This window comes from Girardinichthys multiradiatus, chromosome 15 (genome assembly GCF_021462225.1).
Source record: "Girardinichthys multiradiatus isolate DD_20200921_A chromosome 15, DD_fGirMul_XY1, whole genome shotgun sequence".
NCBI lineage: Eukaryota > Metazoa > Chordata > Actinopteri > Cyprinodontiformes > Goodeidae > Girardinichthys > Girardinichthys multiradiatus.
In genome coordinates, this window is record NC_061808.1 from 15,206,465 (window position 1) to 15,231,931 (window position 25,467).

At 39.6% G+C, this 25,467-nt stretch overlaps 3 protein-coding genes across 5 annotated transcripts; all 3 read right to left on the minus strand.

Annotated features, from left to right (window-relative positions):
• Positions 1-1,622: 1,622 nt before the first annotated feature.
• Positions 1,623-5,545, minus strand: gtf2h5 (general transcription factor IIH, polypeptide 5). Of its 3 annotated transcripts, none has more exons than XM_047388517.1 (3): positions 5,501-5,545; positions 5,111-5,177; positions 1,623-1,938 (listed from the first exon to the last, which is right to left on the minus strand). In XM_047388517.1, the coding sequence occupies exons 2-3, from the start codon at positions 5,143-5,145 to the stop codon at positions 1,758-1,760; spliced, it is 216 nt and encodes a 71-aa protein (XP_047244473.1). In that variant the 5' UTR covers positions 5,146-5,177; positions 5,501-5,545; the 3' UTR covers positions 1,623-1,757. The 3 variants fall into 3 exon arrangements, with proteins under 3 accessions (XP_047244473.1, XP_047244472.1, XP_047244474.1); XM_047388516.1 differs by having other exon boundaries at positions 5,395-5,515; XM_047388518.1 differs by lacking the exon at positions 5,501-5,545 and adding an exon at positions 5,403-5,459.
• A 980-nt stretch (positions 5,546-6,525) lies between these two features.
• Positions 6,526-16,707, minus strand: serac1 (serine active site containing 1). Its single transcript, XM_047387219.1, has 17 exons — positions 16,573-16,707; positions 15,980-16,088; positions 13,409-13,445; positions 13,174-13,316; positions 12,702-12,791; positions 12,047-12,178; positions 11,842-11,963; positions 11,134-11,262; positions 10,898-11,011; positions 9,476-9,638; positions 9,224-9,374; positions 8,972-9,113; positions 8,702-8,802; positions 7,864-7,961; positions 7,583-7,765; positions 7,358-7,501; positions 6,526-7,282 (listed from the first exon to the last, which is right to left on the minus strand). The coding sequence occupies exons 2-17, from the start codon at positions 16,071-16,073 to the stop codon at positions 7,146-7,148; spliced, it is 1,980 nt and encodes a 659-aa protein (XP_047243175.1). The 5' UTR covers positions 16,074-16,088; positions 16,573-16,707; the 3' UTR covers positions 6,526-7,145.
• Positions 16,708-22,054: 5,347 nt separating this feature from the next.
• On the minus strand, positions 22,055-24,941 carry myct1a (myc target 1a). The gene is made up of 2 exons (XM_047388448.1): positions 24,628-24,941; positions 22,055-23,156 (listed from the first exon to the last, which is right to left on the minus strand). The coding sequence occupies exons 1-2, from the start codon at positions 24,680-24,682 to the stop codon at positions 22,609-22,611; spliced, it is 603 nt and encodes a 200-aa protein (XP_047244404.1). The 5' UTR covers positions 24,683-24,941; the 3' UTR covers positions 22,055-22,608.
• Positions 24,942-25,467: the final 526 nt, after the last annotated feature.

The following is a 25,467-nucleotide window of genomic DNA, read 5'->3' on the forward strand; positions in this document are numbered from 1 at the left end:
AAGTAACATTTTATTTGAGTCAAAATAATAATTTAAGGCAACTCTGAAGCAAAGAAAAATATACATGAAAATCACAAACAGAATGGCTATAAATAGAGAGAAAATTACTCCAAAATGTAAATTCTACCTGAATATAATACACGATTAATGTGCAGTACCCATTCGCACTTTTAGATACTATGTGAATGAGTTACTTGCGTGAATAAACGTTAATATTTTTGCTAAGTACAAAAAATAAATAAACATACATTCATCATTCATATTTATCAATAATTTTCCTGTTTCTTGTCATTTATACAATGAACACAAAAGGAGTTGGAAAGAACGTTTTGAGCAAAGTGTGAAACGGTAACCAAAAGGAAATGAGACGAGTTTACAGTCAACACAAAGCAAGTTTGTTTTTACTGGACAGAATAATCTGACAGCTTCAATTACAACAAAGAGAACAACAGTGAGAGAAAACCAATAAACCAGTATAATAAAGTATAAGATGTCAAAGAAACGTTGTGCATCGTGTTTGTCTCAGCTTGGACAATTTCATAGCTTAATTTACTTTACAATAATTGCATTAAAAATGGGCTTCTTGCGACCTAAATGATGATGCAATATCAGAAGTGTTTTTATAATGTCCCTATTCCAAATGCTTTTAATCTACAGATGCAGAAACGAACATTTTGAATAGAGGTTGCAAACTCCTCCATTACGGTTACAAATGAACACTGAAGTCTTATTTTTTTGAATATACAAATTAGCCGGAAGTCGGGCGCAGTTTGGGGTCGCCAGCTTCCAGAGGTAAACTTAAAGATGGTTTGATCTGCTGTGATCTAGCAAACAGTAGTTTGGCACCGTGACTTGCAGGCTTATTTAAATCTACTTAAAACATTTGCTCTAATAATTACTCCTCCGGACTCTGAGTTGCATCTTCAAACAAGTTCTTGAGACAAAACTTTAGGGTACTTTTGTGCTTGAACACTAGAGAGAGACAAAGCGCGGTTTCTTTTAAGCAATTTTTTTTAAAGCTTTCTTAATATTTTATTTTCAGTTAGTCCTTTAATATCCTAAAAAAGTTGTTACTGATTTTAAACAGACATTTGCACAGCAAAGTAACAAATAAACATCCAACTTATAAAAAAAAATATTGAGTTGTATTTACAATTTTATTTAAACAATTAAATGTTCTGGCTTTTGAAAAAAGATAAAATATACACTACCAAAAAAAAAAAAAAAAAACGAAAATAATTTTGGTGGAAAGGTGCCGGTATAGTTCTCTTTAAAAGATAGTAATTTATTTACAAGCAACTTTGCACAAAAAATATCTATGTTCCTGCAAATGTCTTACATTCCTGAGCCCCGCTAAAACACTTCTACTACTTACATTTCTGACTAAGGCAATATAAAAACCTTTTTTGATTCTTCTTTGGGTTTAATAACTAGTTCTAACCAATTATTCCCCCCCTAAATATTCTGTCACGCATTGACCCTAAAGAAACCTTAATTTGCATGATCCTTCTTTTTACTATTATTCTGAAGCCTTGTTACGATTCCTTTAAAATAAGATTGACATGTAACATTTACCAACTTTAGTTAATCCAACATAATAAAAAAAAAACTTACAAAGCAACTACAGTTTAAATGAGTTTATTCACAATATTCAAAGAAAGAATCTGCAGCTGTCACAGTTCAAGTGCTTGCAAACTACATAAAAAAACAATGCCAACCAGTCCATAATGCAGGAGAAGAGTTCTTTGAAAAGATGGTTATTTTTGTGTGACGGGGAACGAATTCTGGTCCATTAACTCCCCGACTCTCTCCTGCAGGGTTTGAACCACCTCTGCAACGATGAAAAGATGTGTGTCATCCAGATCTTTTAGGATGAACTTCTTTCCCAAAGCCATTGTTTCGTCGAGGTAGAGGAGGAACTGTTTCATGGCAGGGTCACTGGTTCAGAGGAGATGAAAGAAAAGGAAAAATCAATCGACAACAAATTATATTTAAGGCAAATGTTTAGAGAAACTGGCAATGGCAGAATTTTCAGATCTATACTGATAATAGAGTTATACACATAGCTGGTAAGGACACCACATTAGGCTTAATACAGCTGTTCCTCAGTTACTTTTTTGTAGCTATAGTTAGATTTGTACTCGTATTCATCGTCTTCTGCCAATACTTCCCTCTACACGCCTCCTCTAGCTCCTCCGAGGGGAGCCCAAGCCAGCTGAGAGACATACAGGTCCTTCTCAAAATATTAGCATATTGTGATGAAGTTCATTATTTTCCATAATGTAATGATGAAAATTTAACATTCATATATTTTAGATTCATTGCACACTAACTGAAATATTTCAGGTCTTTTATTGTCTTAATATGGATGATTTTGGCATACAGCTCATGAAAACCCAAAACTCCTATCTCACAAAATTAGCATATTTCATCCGACCAATAAAAGAAAAGTGTTTTTAATACAAAAAACGTCAACCTTCAAATAATCATGTACAGTTATGCACTCAATACTTGGTCGGGAATCCTTTGGCAGAAATGACTGCTTCAATGCGGCGTGGCATGGAGGCAATCAGCCTGTGGCACTGCTGAGGTCTTATGGAGGCCCAGGATGCTTCGATAGCAGCCTTTAGCTCATCCAGAGTGTTGGGTCTTGAGTCTCTCAACGTTCTCTTCACAATATCCCACAGATTCTCTATGGGGTTCAGGTCAGGAGAGTTGGCAGGCCAATTGAGCACAGTGATACCATGGTCAGTAAACCATTTACCAGTGGTTTTGACACTGTGAGCAGGTACCAGGTCGTACTGAAAAATGAAATCTTCATCTCCATAAAGCTTTTCAGCAGATGGAAGCATGAAGTGCTCCAAAATCTCCTGATAGCTAGCTGCATTGACCCTGCCCTTGATAAAACACAGTGGACCAACACCAGCAGCTGACACGGCACCCCAGACCATCACTGACTGTGGGTACTTGACACTGGACTTCTGGCATTTCCTTCTCCCCAGTCTTCCTCCAGACTCTGGCACCTTGATTTCTGAATGACATGCAGAATTTGCTTTCAAACCGAAAAAAGTACTTTGGACCACTGATCAACAGTCCAGTGCTGCTTCTCTGTAGCCCAGGTCAGGCGCTTCTGCTGCTGTTTCTGGTTCAAAAGTGGCTTGACCTGGGGAATGCGGCATCTGTAGCCCATTTCCTGCACACGCCTGTGCACGGTGGCTCTGGATGTTTCTACTTCAGACTCAGTCCACTGCTTCCGCAGGTCCCCCAAGGTCTGGAATCGGCCCTTCTCCACAATCTTCCTCAGGGTCTGGTCACCTCTTCTCGTTGTGCAGCGTTTTCTGCCACACTTTTTCCTTCCCACAGACGTCCCACTGAGGTGCCTTGATACAGCAATCTTCACTCTGCGGTCCAGCTCACCCCAAACCATCTCGATTGGGTTCAGGTCCAGTGACTGTGGAGGCCAGGTCATCTGGTGCAGCACCCCATCACTCTCCTTCTTGGTCAAATAGCCCTTACACAGCCTGGAGGTGTGTTTGGGGTCATTGTCCTGTTGAAAAATAAATGATGGTCCAACTAAACGCAAACCGGATGGAATAGCATGCCGCTGCAAGATGCTGTGGTAGCCATGCTGGTTCAGTATGCCTTCAATTTTGAATAAATCCCCAAACGTGTCACCAGCAAAGCACCCCCACATCATCACACCTCCTCCTCCATGCTTCACGGTGGGAACCAGGCATGTAGAGTCCATCCGTTCACCTCTTCTGCGCCGCACAAAGACACGGTGGTTGGAACCAAAGATCTCAAACTTGGACTCATCAGACCAAAGCACAGATTTCCACTGGTCCAATGTCCATTCCTTGTGTTCTTTAGCCCAAACAAGTCTCTTCTGCTTGTTGCCTGTCCTCAGCAGTGGTTTCCTAGCAGCTATTTTACCATGAAGGCCTGATTCACACAGTCTCCTCTTAACAGTTGTTCTAGAGATGTGTCTGCTGCTAGAACTCTGTGTGGCATTGACCTGTTCTCTAATCTGAGCTGCTGTTAACCTGTGATTTCTGAGGCTGGTGACTCGGATGAACTTATCGTTCGCAGCAGATGTGACTCTTGGTCTTGCTTTCCTGGGGCGGTCCTCATGTGAGCCAGTTTCTTTGTAGCGCTTGGTGGTTTTTGCGACTGCACTTGGGGACACTTTCAAAGTTTTCCCAATTGTTCGGACTGACTGACCTTCAATTCTTAAAGTAATGATGGCCACTTGTTTTTCTTTACTTAGCTGCTTTTTTCTTGCCATAAAACAAATTCTAACAGTCTATTCAGTAGGACTATCAGCTGTGTACTGTATCCACCTCCTGCACAACACAACTGATGGTCCCAACCCTATTTATAAGGCTTGAAATCCTACTTATTAAACCTGACAGGGCACACCTGTGAAGTGAAAACCATTTCAGGTGACGACCTCTTGAAGCTCATCAACAGAATGCCAAGAGTGTGTGGAGCAGTAATCAAAGCAAAAGGTGGCTACTTTGAAGAACCTAGAATATAAGACATATTTTCAGTTGTTTCACACTTTTTTGTTCAGTATATAATTCCACATGTGTTAATTCATAGTTTTGATGCCTTCAGTGTGAAGCTACAATATTCATAGTCATGAAAATAAAGACAACTCTTTGAATGAGAAGGTGTGTCCAAACTTTTGGTCTGTACTGTATATATATTTTTTGTTTTATAATGTTCCTGAGATTGAATTGAGCTGTAATTTGGTGTAAGCCATAAACATCAATATAACTGTGTATTCCATCTATACGTTTCGTTTTTTCTTTCAATCCAGAACTAAATTAAATTTTAAATTGCATTCTAATTTAAAGCTTTACACAAATTCCATTAAAACTTTTCATCTTAATCCTAAATACTAAGAAAAATGAGTTGTATCAATGTATCACTGCCAGCCTTCATTGGTTTTTAATTCTAATAGCTAATTTTTTAAAACTGTTTTCTGTATTGAAAATGTTTGTGTTCAGAACACTAGAAATGCGTGTAACTGCGAAGCCTTCTCAGATGAGTATTTTCCAGAGATAAACCGATTTTCAGACTTCTTCAAAAAGAGGTTCAGACTCACCATTCAACAAGGACTCCTTTGTGGACGTTAACCATGTTGGCAAGCGTAGAGGCGACCAACTAGGAGGCTAAAGGAAATAATAAATAAAATGTTTAAGGAAATAAAAGAACTGTATTTGAATATAACTAATGAAACATGATTAGAGAGCCTACAGAGAACCAGTGTTATTCTTTTAAATGGAACATCTGTTATCAAATCGTAGCTAACGCTGCTAACGATAGCTCAAAATAATATTGCACGGCATATGTTCGACTAAATAACACTGTTTTAAATGTTTAACATACCAACTAACCCATTTTCAATCCACATAACTGAATAGATTTAAAATTTCTGAACAATTACGATAATGGATCTTTCTCAGAACAGCGGGTAGCAACAAAGCTAACTTACACAGTGATAGAAATGTACGGCATAAGATAAGGGACAATCTTTTGCTCATGCGGTATTTAACTTTTTATCCGTTTCGGGATTAAAAATTTCATATACAAAACCCAGTGAGCATTTATTTAACAGTAATTTGTTTATATTAGCAGAATAAAATGCTTATAATGTTTGAAACAATGCTTCAAAGTAACCAAAAATAATAATAAAAAAGAAATATGGATGAAAGATGCTTACACAAGTTAAAACTGCGCACTTTTATATGGGTAATTGTGTTTAACGGGGCTAAAATGCCTTTTTTCACAAAACTGGTACATTTATCAACTATTACACGGGCATATGTTATGCGTCTGTTTACAATAGCCCTATAATTCGAAGCTTTTTACATTTTCAGGTTTATGGTTTATTTTTTAGTTTCAGTTAACGAATAAAACAAGTATGTTATTTACATGTATTATTTATTTTAAAGTAATTAGTTTTGGCAAGTACTAACATATCTATCGAATTACTGATTTTATAGCTCATCACATATACTTTTTTCTTTGTATCTTAACTTTTTAGATTACTGTTATTTTGGGGTACTTATACATTTTTTTACATCTCAATTGCTTCATCTAATCGACACAATTACATTTCCTCAGTTTATCATTCCCACTAATTGATTATCTCTTACATATGTTCATATTTTTTTGACTGGTTACTTATTTTAATTACATTTATTGTGTGCGCGTCTCTTAGTTTTGTCAGTCCGTCTGTTTTTAACCTCCCTAAAGCACTTTTTGTTACACTTGGATGTATAAAAAGCACTCCTAGTCTAATTGATAAATTCTATTTTCAACAACTCTGTACCCAGCTTTCCAGCAAAGCATTGTTTTACCCCCAAAAAAAGCCCATATGATATTAGGAAATTTCTTCCTATGTTGATGCAGAAGATTTTGTTTCTTTTCTTCATCTGCGGTTATCGGCAAGGTAGGGTCAATAGTAAAAGGTTATCGGCAAGGTAGGGTCAATAGTAAAAAAAAAACCTCTCCCGCTTCACTCGTTTGTTGAATTTATTGTGATCAATCAGCATTTATAGCAGTTTTTAGGTCAGAAATGTGATAACTTTTTAACAGCTTGATTCTTCTCATAAAAATAAATCAAGTGAGCTGATGTGATATTAATTCAAAGCTTTCTGAGGTCAGGGTCAGAAAGGAACACATTTTGGCACAGAATTTGTACAATTTATAAATATAAAAATAAAGTTTAAAAAAAGTATTATGATCCAAACTACTGAGTTTTATAAGAACTAAAAAAGTATTTGCTGTATTTTATGTGCAAGTATGAGCTTATGTGTAAACATGGTAATGGTGTCCTGTGAAAATGAAAACCTTCAAAGTGTGTCTGATTTACAAGAAATACCTGCATAAAAAATCATCCCAATTTCTTCATCACAGTTGAGACTTTTCTACAGACATCAATGGTTAAAACAAGTTTCAGTTGTCTTATTTGGTTATGACAGCTCACTTCTCACATAGTGATCAGTAGTCGTCCATGTTAATGTGCCATAAGGAGGAAAGGTGTAGTTTTAGGTTTGATTTAAGAGTGGAGGGTGATGGTCAGTTTCATGTTCATAACAGGTTGAAACATTGTTTTTTGTGCTTATGCATTTGAGTCAGTGGCTGATGAAATGCTGCAGTGCTTCCTGGATGAACTGCAGGCTGCGTCTGTACAGAAACGAGTCCTTCTTCTCTGGCTTGCAGATGCTGAGGTGATCAACATCCACCTCAATAAGCTCCCCAAGGCCGAGGTCTGAAACAAAACAAAAACACGCTAAAACGGAGAAGTACAGGACATATGTGGCGTAGAGTCACATGTGCTACATACCCGCTGACTGTGTTGGTACCACAAGAATCTTGATCATGGGACCGATGTTGGTAGGCCGGGTCTCTGCAAAGCTCAGCATCTTGATTTCATTCTCTTTGACAATATTGAGGAAGCCTTCATTTAGACAGCGGAGAGCTGGCGAGTCTGTAGACACAAAGATATTGACCTTTTAGAAACTAAATGAAACCCGGTCCTTGCAGCTCAGAATAAAAACTAAAGACTCACCTTTACAGAGTTCCCTGACTTCTATAGAGGGAAAGAGGAGATATCGGACATTGACAGAGTACTCCGCCATAAAGGTGCCATGATGAGGAACACTATAGAACAGAATTCCCTTAGTGTTCTTTAACAAACCCTGCAGATCTGGGTCATTAGCTGCATCCAGCAGCATTTTCTTCACAAGCAATCCTAACGGAAAAATCAAACACACGAGGACAAGTAAAAAATGTGTTCTTAAGTGGCATTGAAAGAATTTGAAAAAATCTGACATGATTGTTGCAAAATACCTCCCATACTGTGAGCTACCCAGACTACAGGTCTTTCTCCAACTCCTGCAACCTTTAATTTATTTAGCAGCTCTCGACTTCTGTATGCCAACGACTTTCTGGTGAGACAGAAAAAAAAAATCTCCATAATCTTGTTGGTCTGGAAACCAAGCTGCTGCTTTTCTCGCTGGTCTGTTTGGGGTCCTTGTCTTGTTAAAGCACACATTTGGAGGCCATTTCCTCTTCGGCAAAAAGCAGCATGACCTCTTTGAGTATTTTAATGTATTCAAACTGACCCACAATCCCTGATATGTAAGAAATAGGCCAGATACCATAGAATGAGAAACACCCCCATATCATGATGCATGTGCCACCGTACTTCACAGTGTACTGTGGCTTGAGCTCAGTATTTGGGGGTTGTCTGACAAACTGCATATAGCCTCTGGACCCAACAAGAACAATATTACTCTCTTGTTTTTTATACAATGAATGACTTCACTGACCGAACTCCACACTATTACTTTGAACACACTCGGCATCAGAATCGGCATCATGCATGTCATGACTGGTGGGTCTGTTGGATTTATATTATTTTTCTATTATTTGTCATATAGAAATACAATTTATATCACAAACAGAAATTAATTTGGTTAGTGATCTCGGACTGCTAGTATTTTAAACGCAACTGTACATTTACCTAAGATGATCATTTTAAATAGTGAGAATGTTAGGTAGCTTTTGAAGAATTGTATACTTGTGACTACACTATAGTGGAAAACTACACTATATTAGTCTAGGGTTCTAACTACAAAGTTTTAAAATCACAAGTAGACATGAGATGAAAACACAAAATTTTCACCTTTGATTCTCAGCAGGACACTTAGCCATCCAGTCACTAAGATGACTATCATACTCCACTGACAGTACTCTCAGGTTTGGACAGTCAGCTGCCAGCCATGACTGCAAGAAAGGAAAACAATAACAGAACAGTGAATGATGAGATTTATTTCAAACATCTCCAGACATCACACAATACTGAGTCTCTTCTAGAGCCAGAGGGGTTACATTTTCATCTAAACTTGTTGGAAGATGTTTTTAATGTTTTTAAGGCAATATGAGCATTTGTCACCTTTGGCCAGCACTCTGTGTAGTCATCCTGACTTTCAGCTTCCTTTTCTTCTTCTAACATGCAACGGTCCTTCTGCCTCCATGTTTTAAAAGCTGCTCCAAGAATCCCATGGATGAACAGCACATCTGCGTTGATTGGTTGGCTGCAGATGGACGGAGTAAAAGATAACTGTTGGTTGTATGTTGTATGTAAAAAACCCAAAATGAAAGGAATTGTGTATTTCAAAGCATAAAATTTTAACCATTTTCCTACTTGCCACGTGTTTGTGGGTGGAGGATGTAGATGCCATCTTGGTATTTCTCGCTCACCATCTCCCTGTCCAGGTTGGCCAGAGCACGGGCCGCATGAGACGCCTGCATCACATGAGGAGACTGCATCATCTCTGCCAGGACAGAAACCCAACCTAAAGGTAGGTACAAAATCATCAAGCAGAAATTCTAACCGTGTCTGGATAGAAAAACACTGAAATTATACACTGCTCACACGGAATTGTCACTGACTTACCGGACTGAACTATGGCCTGGTGAGTACCTTCATTTAACGCCAGGTTACCTATTATACGAACAATGTTCCTCTGAATCTTCATGGACTCTCTTCTGAGCTGATGAAGTCTCTGAAGAATCTGCAGACCTCCATTTGCAACTATGTGGTCACAGTGACTCTGTACCTGAAGACAATAAATTCAAGTTTCTGTGATTTACAACAAGATATCAGTCACATTCTAGAGGATTTATCCACCCTAGATTAAATTGCATTCACCTGCATATGTACACTGCTCAAAAAAATAAAGGGAACACTCAAATAACACATCCTAGATCTGAATGAATGAAATATTCTCATTGAATACTTTGTTCTGTACAAAGTTGAACGTGTTGACAACAAAATCACATAAAAATCATCAATGGAAATCAAATGTATTAACCAATGGAGGCCTGGATTTGGAGTCACACACACAATTAAAAGTGGAAAAACACACTACAGGCTGATCCAACTTTGATGTAATGTCCTTAAAATAAGTCAAAATGAGACTCAGTATTGTGTGTGACCTCCACGTGTCTGTATGACCTCCCTACAACACCTGGGCATGTTTCTGATGAGACGGCGGATGGTCTCCTCAGGGATCTCCTCCCAGATCTGGACTAAAGCATCCGCCAACTCCTGGACAGTCTGTGGTGCAACGTGACGTTGGTGGATGGAGCGAGACATGATGTCCCAGATGTGCTCAATCAGATTCAGGTCTGGGGAACAGGCGGGTCCTCATACCATCCTTATGGAGCCACAAATGTGCATGTGTCTGCACAAACGGTTAGAAACCGTTTGTGCAGACACATGCACATTTGTGGCCTGCTGGAGGTCATTTTGCAGGGCTCTGGCAGTGCTCCTCCTGTTCCTCCTTGCACAAAGGTGGAGGTAGCGGTCCTGCTGCTGGGTTGTTGCCCTCCTACGGCCTCCTCCACGTCTCCTGGTGTACTGGCCTGTCTTCTGGTAGCGCCTCCAGGCTCTGGACACTACGCTGACAGACACAACAAACCTTCTTGCCACAGCTCGCATTGATGTGCCATCCTGGATGAGCTGCACTACCTGAGCCACTTGTGTGGGTTGTAGAGTCCGTCTCATGCTACCACGAGTGTGAAAGCACCACCAACATTCAAAAGTGACCAAAACATCAGCCAGAAAGCATAGGTACTGAGAAGAGGTCTGTGGTCCCCACCTGCAGAACCACTCCTTTATTGAGTGTCTTGCTAATCGCCAAAGATTTTCCCCTGTTGTCTATTCCATTTGCACAACATCATGTGAAATTGATTGTCAATCAGTGTTGCTTCCTAAGTGGACAGTTTGATTTCACAGAAGTTTGATTTACTTGTAGTTATATTGTGTTGTTTAAGTGTTCCCTTTATTTTTTTTAAGCAGTGCTTATTTAATTACCTTTGAGTGCTGCACCAGAGCTTGCAGACAGAAGGACTCCACTTTTTCTGAAGGAACAGAGGTAAGGCTCTCGGCATAAGGAAGGCCATTACCCCCGAAACACCACAGGCCGCCCTGCAACGTCAATCAATGCAACTGTAGTTCAAAAGTAGAACAATTTCCAACTTTTCCAAGCAGTTATCTTCCTAAATACTTTTTTAGGAACATGTGCACATGTTTTCATTTGCTGATGTTACCCTTTGTGCTGCAATAGACTGATTACTCTCCCTGAGCGCCAGAGAGGTGAAGTACTGCACACATCTGTCGACCTCCGACAGAGGCAGAGATGCCAAGAGCTGCCGTAGACCATCCTCTGCTGACAATCCCTAAGAAGACAAAAGCATTATTTGGTTAAAATCATGTAGAGATGGGAAATTTTATTTGCACCCCTAGAAAAGATGTGTAAAAACCCTTAAAATAACTATCTTTTACTACAGCAGCACAATGTCATACTAGAGTTTAGACAAATCTGACCTTTGGGGTCAATTTATTCTTCTTCAGCTCATCCCACAAATTTTCTATAGGATTATGGTCTAGGAAGCCCAACCTGGTGGTCAGTAGCTAAAAGAAATCCTCCATTCCATTTATACTCCAGGGAATCAAGTCTTGGATTATGAATTTAAAGTTCCTCAAGACAATGATCAACTTCAAAACGTAATGTATAGATTAAATAATTACTTTCAATGTTAGGTCTTATCAAGGTACTTATCCCCACTGCATAAATGAAGTCAAATTAAAAGTTGGATTTCCAGTGTGCTATTACAATACAAACTTGTTTATTCTAAGGCTTTTAACACATCTCTCACAGGGTGCCAACAGATCTGTCCATCATTTCATATATGGGGGATGCAAATATTTAACTGGAAAACATTCTGGAGATTATACTGTTTAACAGAAATACATACATCTTCTGAATCAGGCAGTGCAGGTGGAGGTCGGAAGAATCGCAGGTCTACCTGAGGAGTTCGGGCCAGGCCCACTGCTGTCCGCTGGTCGATTACCTGAGCTGCTGTCTGATACTGGTAGTCTGTATTGTTCAGGAAATTCATACACCAATACCAATTTAGTTTATGCTAATTAAATGTAGAAGGCTACTGAATGCCTTTTTACCTTGCCAGTGGGGATTTTCTACAAGCTCCTGGACAGCCTGAAGTCTGACCGCTTTGTTAGGTGACCATGTCCTCTTAAGCAGCACCCATAACGCAACCTCGTGTGGGTCTGCATCCACATGACTGAAGTGCTCTTATACACACACACACAAAGAATAAACTTACGAACTTAACACAGTATCTACAAATCTAAGTGAAATTGTGCCACTAACAGATAAAAACAAAATGGAACTACACTCAGTTTATGTCTAATAATAACCTTAAATGAATCTACAATACTGCTTTCAGATTAAAACAAAGTCTAGGGAGTTACGTTACAAATCTCATAGCAGCACATTTTGTGTCATCGCCTTGGCAGCTAATGATTTGTAAAAGTTCAAATGTTATTTTTTTTTCTCCTGGAATATGAGTTTACAAAAAATAAAACATTGTGTCAACTGTAGATTATACACATTAATGCAGAAAGTATGCATGACTCAAAAACAGGATGTTCATGTCCAAGGCAGGTGTTTCCTTTGTTCTTCATGTCCTCATATAAATAGACAGCTGCAATGTCAAGTAAATGCACTTTTCTGCTTCAGTAGACAGCAATATCACAAATCAAATTAAGGGCAAGATTTTCCTACATAACCTGGAGGCAACTTTGAGTTTCTTACCATCTAGTGACTTTAGGAAAAGCTTAGAGGATATTTCCAGAAACCTTCTGGCTGCTCTGTGAAGTTCCCTCCTTGCTTTCTGTGTGAGCTCTGTGGAAGAGGTGGAGTGGAAACAGTAACTTCATACTAAACCTGCAAAGCTGAGTACAGCAATTAGTGTCAGTGTACATTTCTATTAAAGGTCTGTAGTGAGCATTTCATTTCAAAATGTTGACCTTGAGTAATAAAAGTGAGATCACAGAACAGACTGGCCAAAAAAAAAAGACAGGAAATAGAGTAGAAAGAGGAAGGAAAGACAGAGGGAAATGATACCAGATGGTATCGTCCACCTGGATATGGAAACACTACTATTCATGTACAAAATACATGAGGACACTCAGTCACACCAAATCCAGATGGTCCGGAAAATATGACAAATGTCTAAAACATCTAAGACGTATTGATGAAAGTCTCAGTAAATGAAAATCATTACCTGCAGTTATATTCTCATTTTCAGCAGAGGGAGTGGCTCTGAGATAAATATATGACTTATATTTCTCCTGAAGGATTGCACTGGTGTCGATGGTCACAGCCTTATCTAAGGCAACTACCTCATAAGTAACAAAGAGACAACCCCTACAAAGGAGAATGGAAAAAAATATATCTCAGACACAACTTGTAAATGTAGAATCATAAGTTATAATCAGCACAATAATACAACAACTTACCCAAAAATAACTGCGCCAGTTATTTTACCTATTTTTCCTAAATTTTGTGGGAAAGGAAATCAATATTAGTGAACAGTTTTAGGACACTTCTACCTGAGCAAAAAGATATAATTTATAATGAGCACAACTCGGATTCCAATGAACGTGGAATGATGTCTAAGGTATGAAGAATGCAGGGATTTGCAATAACATGAAAAAAAAAAACAAATTTCACACAGTAATTTTTTTTAGTCATTGTTAAAAAGAACCATCTTATAATTTCGTATAACTAAATTATCAGGCAATAAGTAAACAAGCTAGGTGAGTATAAACAAGATGCTGAATCTTTTAACAGAGAAACTGATGAGTTCACCACCCTTAGGTTTAAAAATGGAAATTGCTTCTAAATAAATGGTAGAAATACAAAAAACAATACCATTCTGACAGTCGAGGCAAATCTTTGTATACAGGGAGAAAGACCAAGAAAAACAGTGAATCACTAATTTCTAGGCTTTGAAGCAACACTATATTGAAAAGAAATGTGGATAAAACTGCATGGACTAAAGAGAAAATTCATCACAAAATAACAAATTTCATTGTATTTTAGTGGGATTCTCTGTAATAGATCAACACCAGTGGTGTGTAATTGTGAAGTGGAAGGAAAATGATACATGGGTTTAGAAATCATTTCTGCAATCTGGAAAGTTTGGCATGCATTTAAATTCAGGCCCCCTGAGTCTATACTTTGCAGAATCATCTAACTACAATTACAGCTGCTGGTTTTTCACAAAATAGATTCCCTCAGTTAAACTGAACAGAGAGGATCTGTGAAGAACAAATTTCACGTCTTGTCACAGATTCATTCGACTTAGGTCTGCACTTTGACTGGGCCACTCCAACTCATGCATGTTTTCAGTGAATGATTCCATTGTACCCCTGGCTGTATGTTTAGGGTCGTCCTGCTGAAAGGCAAACCTCTGTACCACTAAGAGTACGATGGAGCCACCACCATGTTTCACAGTGGGGACATCCATAACCTGGTAGGTTTGCAGCTGTACTGTATTCCTTTCATTTTCAGATTATGGATTGAACAGTGCTCCGAATGACTTTCAAACAATGATTTAAATGCCAATGAGGCTTTTACCAGGACCTGTCTGGAACCTTGGTCTTCATGATGCTGTCCATTAATGTATTCATAAAAAAATTAAACAACACAAACATGGACTTTATTAATAATCTTGTGACATCTGAAGACACTTGGTTGCAAAGGATTTTATTTAGGAGTGTCAGATTAAAACAGGACTGAATAAAAATGCAACTCTTTTCAGATTTTCATTTGTAAAACATTCTGAAAACCATGCATCATTTTTCCTCCAATCCACAGTTATATTCGATATCAAATAAAATCCCAATACAATGAAGTTAAAGGGAACTGAATACTATTTCAAAGCACTGTATGCTTTTTGGAAAGTAGCTCCTTCACTTTTATGAGAATACCAATTGAAATATCAGACAAGATAAAATTACAATCAAAAAATTATTTCTCTTAATTTTAAGAGCAACAAAATTCCCAGACTGAACATTATTTTAGGATTACAATGATTTGCACATAGAGTTGCCAACCGTCCCTTGAAAAACGGAATCGTCCCGTATTTAGAATAAAAAGTAGATAGATAGATAGATAGATAGATAGATAGATAGATAGATAGATGGATGCAAGTTCTTCAGGCAGCTGACATCCCCAACATCCAGGCTATTGTATCCTTTGTCCTCAGCATCCCTTCTTCTACTGGGTTTGTGGAAAATATTTTCTCCATCATGAAAAATAAGTGGACTGATGTGAGGAACAAATGTTCTACAGAATTAATGAGAAGTGAGCTAATTATCAGTCTAATTAATGAAATGTCCTGCTCAGAGTTTTACTCGGTAGTCCTGAAAAGCAAACAACTCCTTGCAGCAGCAAGAGCTCAAATGAAATATAAATGGAAAAAATAGGTTGTTTCTACATAATTCAGTACTGCATTTTTTAGTTCACTAGTTCAATATTTTTTTCACCACAACTGTACAGTCATGGCCTTTAAGGCACAAGTGTTTATGTTTACAACTATTCTACAGACTTTTTGTTTGCACTAAATGCACTATTACGAAAATGTTTTGCATTATACTGTTATGCTTTTTTATATTGTTTTAAGTTAAGCAGGATGGAGGTCTTTTCAATAGTGGTTTATTTATTTTAGAAGGATATTTGTTTTTGTCTAGTAATTTTATTTTGCAAAAAGAATAAATTATTTTATAAATTGCTGAATAATTGTTTTTCCATGGATATTTGTATCTGTCAAAACATGCATCGAATTAAATTTGGGTTTGAGTCAAATGTTTCCAAAGTCATTTCACACAAAGAAAAAGGGTGAAAAAAATCAACAGGCCGGTAGAGGTGCAGACAGTGGGGTTGGACGGCCCTACCAGGAGGTGTCCCTTATTTATTTATCAAGGAGTTGGCAACCCTATTTGCACACGACTGCATTTAATTTAACCACCCATTTTTAGATGGGGATTACAAATGTGGTAAAGCTTTATTGAGTGAAATCTTACTTAAATGTTTCCACTGGAGCAGTTTGTTCACACCAGGGGGCCCAGATGTGCTCAGTCTTCTACAGTGGATCAAAAGGAGAGCTGCTACAGACATCCTCAGCCTCTCTGTCTGTACATTAATCCAACCAAAACAAACAAAACAAAAAAGATACATTTCTCAAGCCAAATATATATGTAAATTTGAGCGTCACACGTTTGACTTTTCTTAAATTACATTTCATTTAATTTAAACTGCAGCTTTGAGCTACAACAGTTCGCTAATATGACAGCCGACACAAGGAAGCTTTCAACACCGGTTCTGTAGTCCAAACTACAGCTAATTTAGCATTGTTTCATTTGGGATTATTCCGCTTCGTCGACTGTCAAACCGGTTATTAAACAAATGTCACACAAATAAACACCAAAAAGCGACAGTTTTAGTTAGGCTAACACACCTAAACGCCATAGTAATCTGTACCAAGGGAAACTACATTAACGGTTAGCTAGCTAGCTAGCTGTTACTGCTCGCACTAACGGTCAGTTTGAAGCTGACAGTTAAAGCTAACCTGCGAATAAGTTGTGGCTTCATTTTAACAGCTAAACAGTATAATTACCTCAAATATTAAATGGCAACTTTTATGAGAAATACTGTCTTCTGTGTCTGCAAATGGTGTTTCTAAGAAACTTCGTCTCACAAATAATACGTCGTCGATCGTAATGACGTCACCGGGACCAACTGATTAGCCCCCAGCACCATCAGGTAAGCAAATATTTACTACAAACTGCGAAGAGCGTGTTTTCAGTTATTTGTTTTTATTTTAAACATTTCCAGTTGACTGTGGACTAACATTTTGATTCAAACTATCAAAAAGGTTTGGACTTATCCTCTGTTTTTATGTTTTGCTTCCAAGAAACCAGATTTTCTTGTCAACCTTTTAAATTGATCTCAGGTGATATTTTTTTTTACAAACATTATGGAGGTATTTTAAAGTTTTTATTTAGACTTTAGCGTTTTATGTCATTTTCAGTCCAACATCTGTTAAATTTCTGAGTTTTACTTTAACATATATATGATTCTGGCATATAAATCCTAATAAACTGGGATTTTTAAACTTGACAAGAAAATGTTTCTATTTTAGTTGATCATGTTTTTATAGAAACAAAAAAAAATATGAAAAGTAAGTGATTTTACAAGAGCTAATAGCTTAAAGTCACTGTAGTGCCGTCTTTATTAAATATTTTCAGGTCAGTTCACATCAAAGCAAGTAATCTCAAGGCAAATTACAAGACATAGTGATCCAGTTTATACACAGAAATAGATTTAATTCAGTCCATCCATCCATCTATCCATCCTATCTGGGGTCGGGTCGCCTAAGCAGAGAGTCACCATACTTCCATCTCCCCAGCCGCTTGGGACAGCTCGTCCGGGGGAATCCCAAGGTGTTCCCAGGCCAACCGAGAAACACAGTCCTTCCAGCGTGTCCTGGGTCTTCCTCTAGGCCTCCTTCCGGTGGGACGTGACCGGAATACCTCACCATGGTGGCATCCAGGAGGCATCCTTAACCTGATGCACGAGCCACCTCAACTGGCTCCTCTCGATGTGGAGAAGCAGCGGCTCTACTCTGAGTCCCTCCCAAAGGACTGAGCTTCTCACCCTATCTCTAAGGGAGAGCCCATACACCCTGTGGAGGAAACTCATTTTGACCACTCGTATCCATGATCTCGTTCTTTCGGTCACGACCCAAAGCTCATGACCATAGATGAGGGTAGGAATGTAGATTGGCCAGTAAATTGAGAGCTTCGCTTTTAGACTCAGCTCTCTCTTCACCATGACAGACCGGTACAGCGCCCCCATCACTGCTTCTCATCCCAGCAGCTTCACACTCAGCTGCGAGCTGCTCCAATGAGAGTTGTAGATCACAATCTGATGAAGCCAATAGGACCACATCATCTTCTTTGCCACTTATGTGCAGAGATTTCTTTAGATTCTTTAAATCTTTTGATGATATTATGGACTCTAGATGATGAAATCCCTAAATTTCTTGCAATTGTATGTTGAGAATCATCCTTAAACTGTTGGACTATTTGATCATTTAATTGTTAACAAAGTGGAGAACCTCGCATCATTCTTGCTTGTGAATGACTGAGCCTTTTAGAGATGCTCTTTTTATACCCAATCATGACACTCACCTGTACCTCTTCACCTGTGGAATCTTCCAAACAGGTGTTTTTAAGCATTCCTCAACTTTCGCAATGTTTTGTTGCCCCTGTCCCAGCTTTTTTGCAACGTGTTGCAAACATCAAATTCAAAATCATTGAAAATTTGCCAAAAATAATACAGTTTATCAGTTTGAACATTAAATATTTGTGGTGTATTCAGTATATTTTGTATATTTATACAATATTTGTGTATTCAGTTGCACATAGGTTAAATAGGATTTGCAAATCATTGTATTCTGTTTTTATTTCCGTTTTACATCCCAACTTCATTATAATTAGGGTTGTTGTCTTCGTCGTCTTCGTTGTCTTCCGTTTTATCCGGGACCGGGTCGTGGGGGCAGCAGACTCAGCAGAGACACCCAGACGTCCCTCTCCCCAGACACCTCCTCCAACTCCTCCGGGGGGAGCCCAAGGTGTTCCCGGGTCAGCCGAGAGACATAGACGGCCAAGCGTGTCCTTGGCCGTCCCCTGGGCCTCCTCCCAGTGGGACATGCCTGGAACACCTCCCGAGGAAGGCGTCCAGGAGGCATCCGGTATAGATGCCCGAGCCACCTCAACTGGCTCCTCTCGATGTTGAGGTCCCCAAACCAGACCCAAACTGGTCCCACAAGCCAACCACAGCCGATAGGACTCCTTCTTCAGTTTGACAGCGTCCCTTACTGCTGGTGTCCACCACCGGGTTCGGGGATTGCCGCAGCGACAGCCACTGCAGACCTTACGGCCGCAGCTACGGGCAGCAGCATCGAAAATAGATGCGGAGAACATGGTCCACTCGAACTCTATGTCTCCAACATCCCCCGGAATCTGGTCAAAGCTCTCCCAGAAGTGGGAGTTGAATACATCCCTGGCCGAGGGCTGCGCCAGACGTTCCCACCAGACCCTCACTTAGGCCTGCCAAGTCTGTTTGGGGTTGTAATTTTTTCATGTTTCCTAATAAACAAGTCATCATATTTACAAGGATCCTCATCTGTTCACAACTTTGCCAATTCGTACTCCTCTTTGGTAGGCATTAGTACCTATTTACTTCCATTCACCCTTCTAAATAAACCTATTCACACCCATGCCACTATCACATATGAGTTTTTTCTTTTTAGTTTACTATTTTCATTAAATATGGGGTATTATTACCCCCATGGGGTAATGTTAAATATACGAACAAGGCGTTCCCAGGCCAGCCGAGAGACATAGTCCATCCAGTGTGTCCTGGGCCGTCCCTTGGGCTTCATCCCAGTGGGACGTGGCTGGAACACCTCCCGAGGGAGGCGTCCAGGAGGCATCTGGTGTAGGTGCCTGAGCCACCTCAACTGGCTCCTCTCGATGTTGAGGAGCAACGGCTCTACTCCGAACTCCTCTCAGATGGCCGAGCTCCTCACCATATCTCTAAGGGAGTGCCCGGCCACCCTACGGTATATTGTGTCCGGTATCACTTGTGTCCGGTATCTTGTTCTTTCTGTCATGACTCAAACTTGATGGCCATAGGTGAGGGTAGGAACGTAGACCGACCGGTAAATCGAGAGTTTCACTTTTTGGCTCAGCTCTCTCTTCACCACAACGGACCGGCACAGTGCCCCCATTACTGCAGCAGCTGCAGCGATCCGTCTGTCGATCTCCCGCTCCTTGCTCCCCTCACTCGTGAACAAGACCCCAGGATACTTGAACTCCTTCACTTGAGGCAGGAACTCCCCTCCAACCTGAAGAAGGTAAGCCACCCTTTTCCGGTCGAGAACCATGGCCTCAGCCCCGGCCTCATCCCAGCTGCTTCACACTTGGCTGCGAACCGCCCCAGTGGATGCTGTAGGTTGTGGTTTAAATTTAATTTAATTTAAAAGTAAGTAATTTTCTTAAAGCTTTGTATTACATAACATTTCTATTTATTTTGGTTTTTATTGCCAGTTGTTGCTTTTGATCAACTGAAGACAACCGGAACCTCATGCTTGTGGATATTATATATTTGAGTCATAAAGCCACATATGACTATCCAAACAACAGACTGAGAACATTGCTTTAGGTTTTTGGTTGTCAAAGCAGATATGAAATGACACCCTGGCATGGTTGGTATGAAAAGTACTGAGGCAGACTGGTCCATTTTGTTGCAGAAGAAGCCGGTACGATCCAAGGTTAGGAAATTGATAAATTGTTAGCATTCTTTTTAGACATGTCTTCATACATACAAAAAACTTGACTGGAAATGTTCTAGAAATTATGCCAGGCCTGTATATGGTGATGTGACCCAGTAAATGAAATACACCATATACTATAATTCTGCTGTTATGTCAGATGTGCTCGGAGTCAAGGGTTTTGTCATGGGTAGGGCTATGACATCATTATTTTCTAAACGCATCTTTTTTATCGTCAATGAATCCAACAGATTAAAACATATCACATGTTTTGGACTTATCATTTTCTATTGAAATGAAATAGCTGTTCAATAAAAAGGGTAAAATAAAAAACTATTGACCCTGTAAACCTTCAGTAGCTCATATCATGTCTCCTTATAAAAGTATTTTTTACATAAGAGGATTTCTGTTCTTTCTTTATAGAATGTAAAGTAGTGTACCTGATGTGCTTCGTTATGTAACATAGATAAAAAGACAAAACTAGTATTTTTCTATTGAATTAGTGTCACTTTTGTAACCGTTCTCCTAAGTTCTTACCTTGCTTGGATTCTCCACAAAAGTAAGGATGTCTCCTGCTAAAAACGTCTTGTTTTATTATAGTCAATGTACAAATCTCACAATGTTCAAAACAGTTTTAACTTACAAGTTTGCAATCTCACATATGTATCTGGACAAAAATGAAATGTTGGCATCTCTAGCAATGACACTTAGTGTTTTCCACAACTTGTACTCTGACACCCTCTATACCTTTAATCAGTCAATATACACTGCTCAAAAAAATAAAGGGAACACTTAAACAACACAATATAACTCCAAGTAAATCAAACTTCTGTGAAATCAAACTGTCCACTTAGGAAGCAACACTGATTGACAATCAATTTCACATGATGTTGTGCAATGGAATAGACAACAGGGGAAACTCTTTGGCGATTAGATTGGCAAATTCGCCACTGGGACCCTGTTCTCTTCACAGATGAAAGCAGGTTTACACTGAGCACATGTGACAGACGTGACAGAGTCTGGAGACACCGTGGAGAGCGATCTTCTGCCTGGAACATCCTTCAGCATGACTGGTTTGGCAGTGGGTCAGTAATGGTGTGGGGTGGCATTTCTTTGGAGGGCTGCATGGCCCTCCATGTGCTCGCCAGAGGTGGCCTGACTGCCATTAGGTACCAAGATGAGATCCTCAGAACCCTTGTGAGACCATATGCTGGTGCGGTTGGCCCTGTGTTCCTCCTAATGCTGGACAATGCTAGACCTCATGTGGCTGGAGTGTGTCAGCAGTTCCTGCAAGATGAAGACATTGAAGCTATGGACTGGCCCGCCCGTTCCCCAGACCTGAATCTGATTGAGCACATCTTGGACATCATGTCTCGCTCCATCCACCAACATGACGTTGCACCACAGACTGTCCAGGAGTTGGCGGATACTTTAGTCCAGGTCTGGGAGGAGATCCCTCAGGAGACCATCCGCCGTCTCATCAGAAACATGCCCAGGCGTTGTAGGGAGGTCATACAGGCACGTGGAGGTCACACACAATACTGAGCCTCATTTTGACTTGTTTTAAGGACATTACATCAAAGTTGGATCAGCCTGTAGTGTGTTTTTCCACTTTAATTTTGTGTGTGACTCCAAATCCAGGCCTCCATTGGTTAATAAATTAGATTTTCATTGATGATTTTTGTGTTATTTTGTTGTCAGCACATTCAACTTTGTACAGAACAAAGTATTCAATGAGAATATTTCATTCATTCAGATCTAGGATGTGTTATTTGAGTGTTCCATTTATTTTTTTTGAACAGTGTATATATGCATTCAGTCATGAAGATAACCCAAACCCAAAAAAAAAAAAAAAGAAATTTGAAACACATCCACTGAGTCTGACTCTCTAAGAACATTAAGGGCAGCAAATATGTACATACAAATAAACATTAGGCACATTTAACCCTGTCTTAAATGTAATTTTACATAGATTTTCACACAGTTGACCTCTGTGTGAATATTGTTTCATGTTACATGTTTCTACATTTTGGGTAGAAACTAAAATAACCTCCCATGAAAACATCTCTAACTCTGTGTAAAATCTAAATATAAACTAAGAATCTGTGTTAAGAATTATTTCTCTTTGCATAGTAAACATCCAGTTTCACATGTGTTAAGTACTCCATAGTTAATGGAAGGTAAATAAAGAAACAAAGAGTTAAGGAAATTATGTTGTAAAACGGCATTGCGTTGATTAGATCTTCAGATCCTCGCTGTTTATCCCATCATCCAAGTCATTAAAAACTATTTATTAAGGTTTTCTCACTCCTCTCAGGTACAGGTTTCTTGATAAGCCCTGATGATGCTCTCATAAGCTGGAGGTGGGGTCTGTGTCACACCCAAACCCCTCAGACCGTTGTTTCCCCAAAATGACTCTGGTCTTGAATGATTGACGACTGCTTCTGCAGTGGTTTGAGCCGATCCTGCTGACGTGGTCAGAGGTGGAGTACGAGGCAGTGTAGTCTCACTCCCCTCCTCAGCTTCCCTCGCAATCTGGCTGCACTGAATAAGGGGATGGAAGGTAGAGGCCCTAAAGCTGGATTTATGGCCCACTGCGTCCAGGTGATCTGGGGAGGAAGTCGGGCGGTGGAAGCTGAATGCAGCGCTTATTAAGCTGTTGTTGCTGCGACGTTCGTAGCTGCTGCTGCGGTCGAACCCTGGGCGACTGCGAGAGAAGTTTTGGGAGCGGCGTGGTGGACGCCGGGTGATGCTGGCAGAGCCTGCTTTGCGTCGGGACATCCAGGTTAGGATCACGTAAACTGTGGCACCCAACAGTAAGCCCACAGCAATGGACACAGCGAAAGCTATAATTAAAGGAGCTGTAAAAACAAACATTAAAAGCACAGTTATTATTTTGTACTTCATTGTACGATGCAGAGCAGAAACGTTACCAGTGGTTTTAGCAGAAATTAAAGTTTTCATAATATTCTAATATGTGTAATGTGTGTTTGTATCTGTTCCCCTTTACTCTGATACACCTCAGCAAAATCCAGTGCAGCATATTATCTTCAGAAGTCACTTAATTGGTTAAAGGAGTCACTAATATAGCTGTTCTGTGAAGGCTTTAGAGGTTTATTAGAGAGCATCAAGGAACAATCTGCATCATGAAGACCAAGAAACACACCAGAGAGTTTAGGGATACAATTAGATGGGTCAAAAAGAAAGCTTTAAAAACAGGATTACATTATAAAATAAGATCACAATATTTTATTCAACTTCACATATCTTAAGACATGGCGGCACCCCTAAACTAATTAAATGAGCAAGGACAGCATTAATCAGAGAAGCAGTTGGAAAGCCCATGGTAGCTGTGGAGGAGCAGTAGAGGTCCACAACTCAGTTGCTTTGGTCAGGTAAGATCAAAATTTAACTTATTGGCCTACATCCCAAATGCTATGTGTGGTTGAAAACTCATCAGACTGATCACACCATCCCCATGGAGAAAATGTGGTGGTGGCTGCATCATACTGCTGGGATGGTTATCTTCAGCAGGGACAGGGAATCTGTTTCATGGTTTTGAGAAGACAAAGTTAAATGCAGGGCAATCCTGGAGGAAAACCTGCAAAAAACCTGAAATTGGGGGTGGAGGTTCAGCCTTTCAGGATGACAGCAAACATTAACAAACATCCGGAGTTTGAAATTAAATGGTTTAGCAAAAGCATATTCAGGTGTTAGAATGGCCCAGTCAAAGACCAAACCGTATTTACTTAGGGAAGCTGAATACAAATACATATCACACTGTATTCCATTGTACCTCACAATTTTGTGTTGGTCTATCACATGAAATCCCTCTAAAGTACATTGACATTTGAGGTTGTAATGTGACAAAATGTGAAAAGCGTGAATGCTTTTGTAAGGCATCTAAAAGCAAGTCAGAACAACTCCTTTGACAACAATAAATTCAAAGATGATCCAACTTGTTGAAAGAAATATTAAATTTTTAGTTTTCTGTTTATTAGAATTAATGGTTTTTCCTCTCATTTTTGGACAGAAAAAAGCAGACAGGTTAAACATCTGTAGATAACATATGAGAAAAATTACATTTTTAACACAATGAAACATTTTAAAAGCTGATGAGACTGCAGTTAGTATTCTTTGAAGCGAACAAGGTTTCCTTGTACGTTTGGATTTATTTTGGTAGACTGTTATTCACAAGGAACCCAGACAAACATATTGTACCCATTTTAGCAGTCATTAAAGCTTGAGATTCTGAGTTAAAAGAAAAAGCTGCAACCAAAGAAACCACATCAAACGGAGTGACTGTACAGCAGGAAAAGTTAGAAAACTCACCAGCATCAAAGGACTTTAGTATGTCCAGAAAGACATTTGTGCTGTTTTCAGCCATGACAAGAAAAGAGACTGATCTCCTGTTCAGTCTGTCTTATAAACTCCTGTTCCCCCTCTTCTCCTCTGTAACCTCTTTGTCAGTGTTTCCTCTCTTCTGATGGGTTTTCCTGTCTCTTTCAGCCTTGTCCCTTTTCCTGTTTTCCTACTTTCTCTCTCTGCTGCTTCACTCACTTTCTCTGAGACTCTTTCCGAGAGAGGCTGTACCCTGAGCCACGCAGGGCAGACGGCAAACCCTGGCAGTCATCTTGTTTATGGAAGCGGAAAACTACACTGTCACATTTCCTGCTTTTCTGCTTGAAATTAGCAACAGGAGTGGCTTATCTAAGCAGTACAGAGATCCTGGAGGTGGGGAGGCAGGGTGTTTCTGTAATCACTTCCTCTCCCATCACTTCCTTGAGGTTGATTAATGGGGGAAAAAGTTATCACAACCATTAGGAAGGAATCCGTGCTTCTGCTTTCACCAAAGGAAATGAATAAATATTTCAATCCTATATTTTTACCTTCTACAAGACAGACTTAAATCATTTTCACATTCCGGGCGTTCTCTTTTTGAGTTGAAGAGATGTCTGTTTCTTGAATTTACTGGTGAGTTGTAGTGGTGCAAGTTTGAAACTACTGTGGTTCATTCCTAACAGCCTGTCTGCATGTGGATATCTGAAGAAATTCCACCATTTGTGTTGGTGAGCCCAGTCTTTCCACAGTGTCTCCCAGGGACATTCTGAGTCGAATGGTCATGACCTCCAGTAAAATCATTAGTTGTGTGATAAGCAAAAAATGCACTGC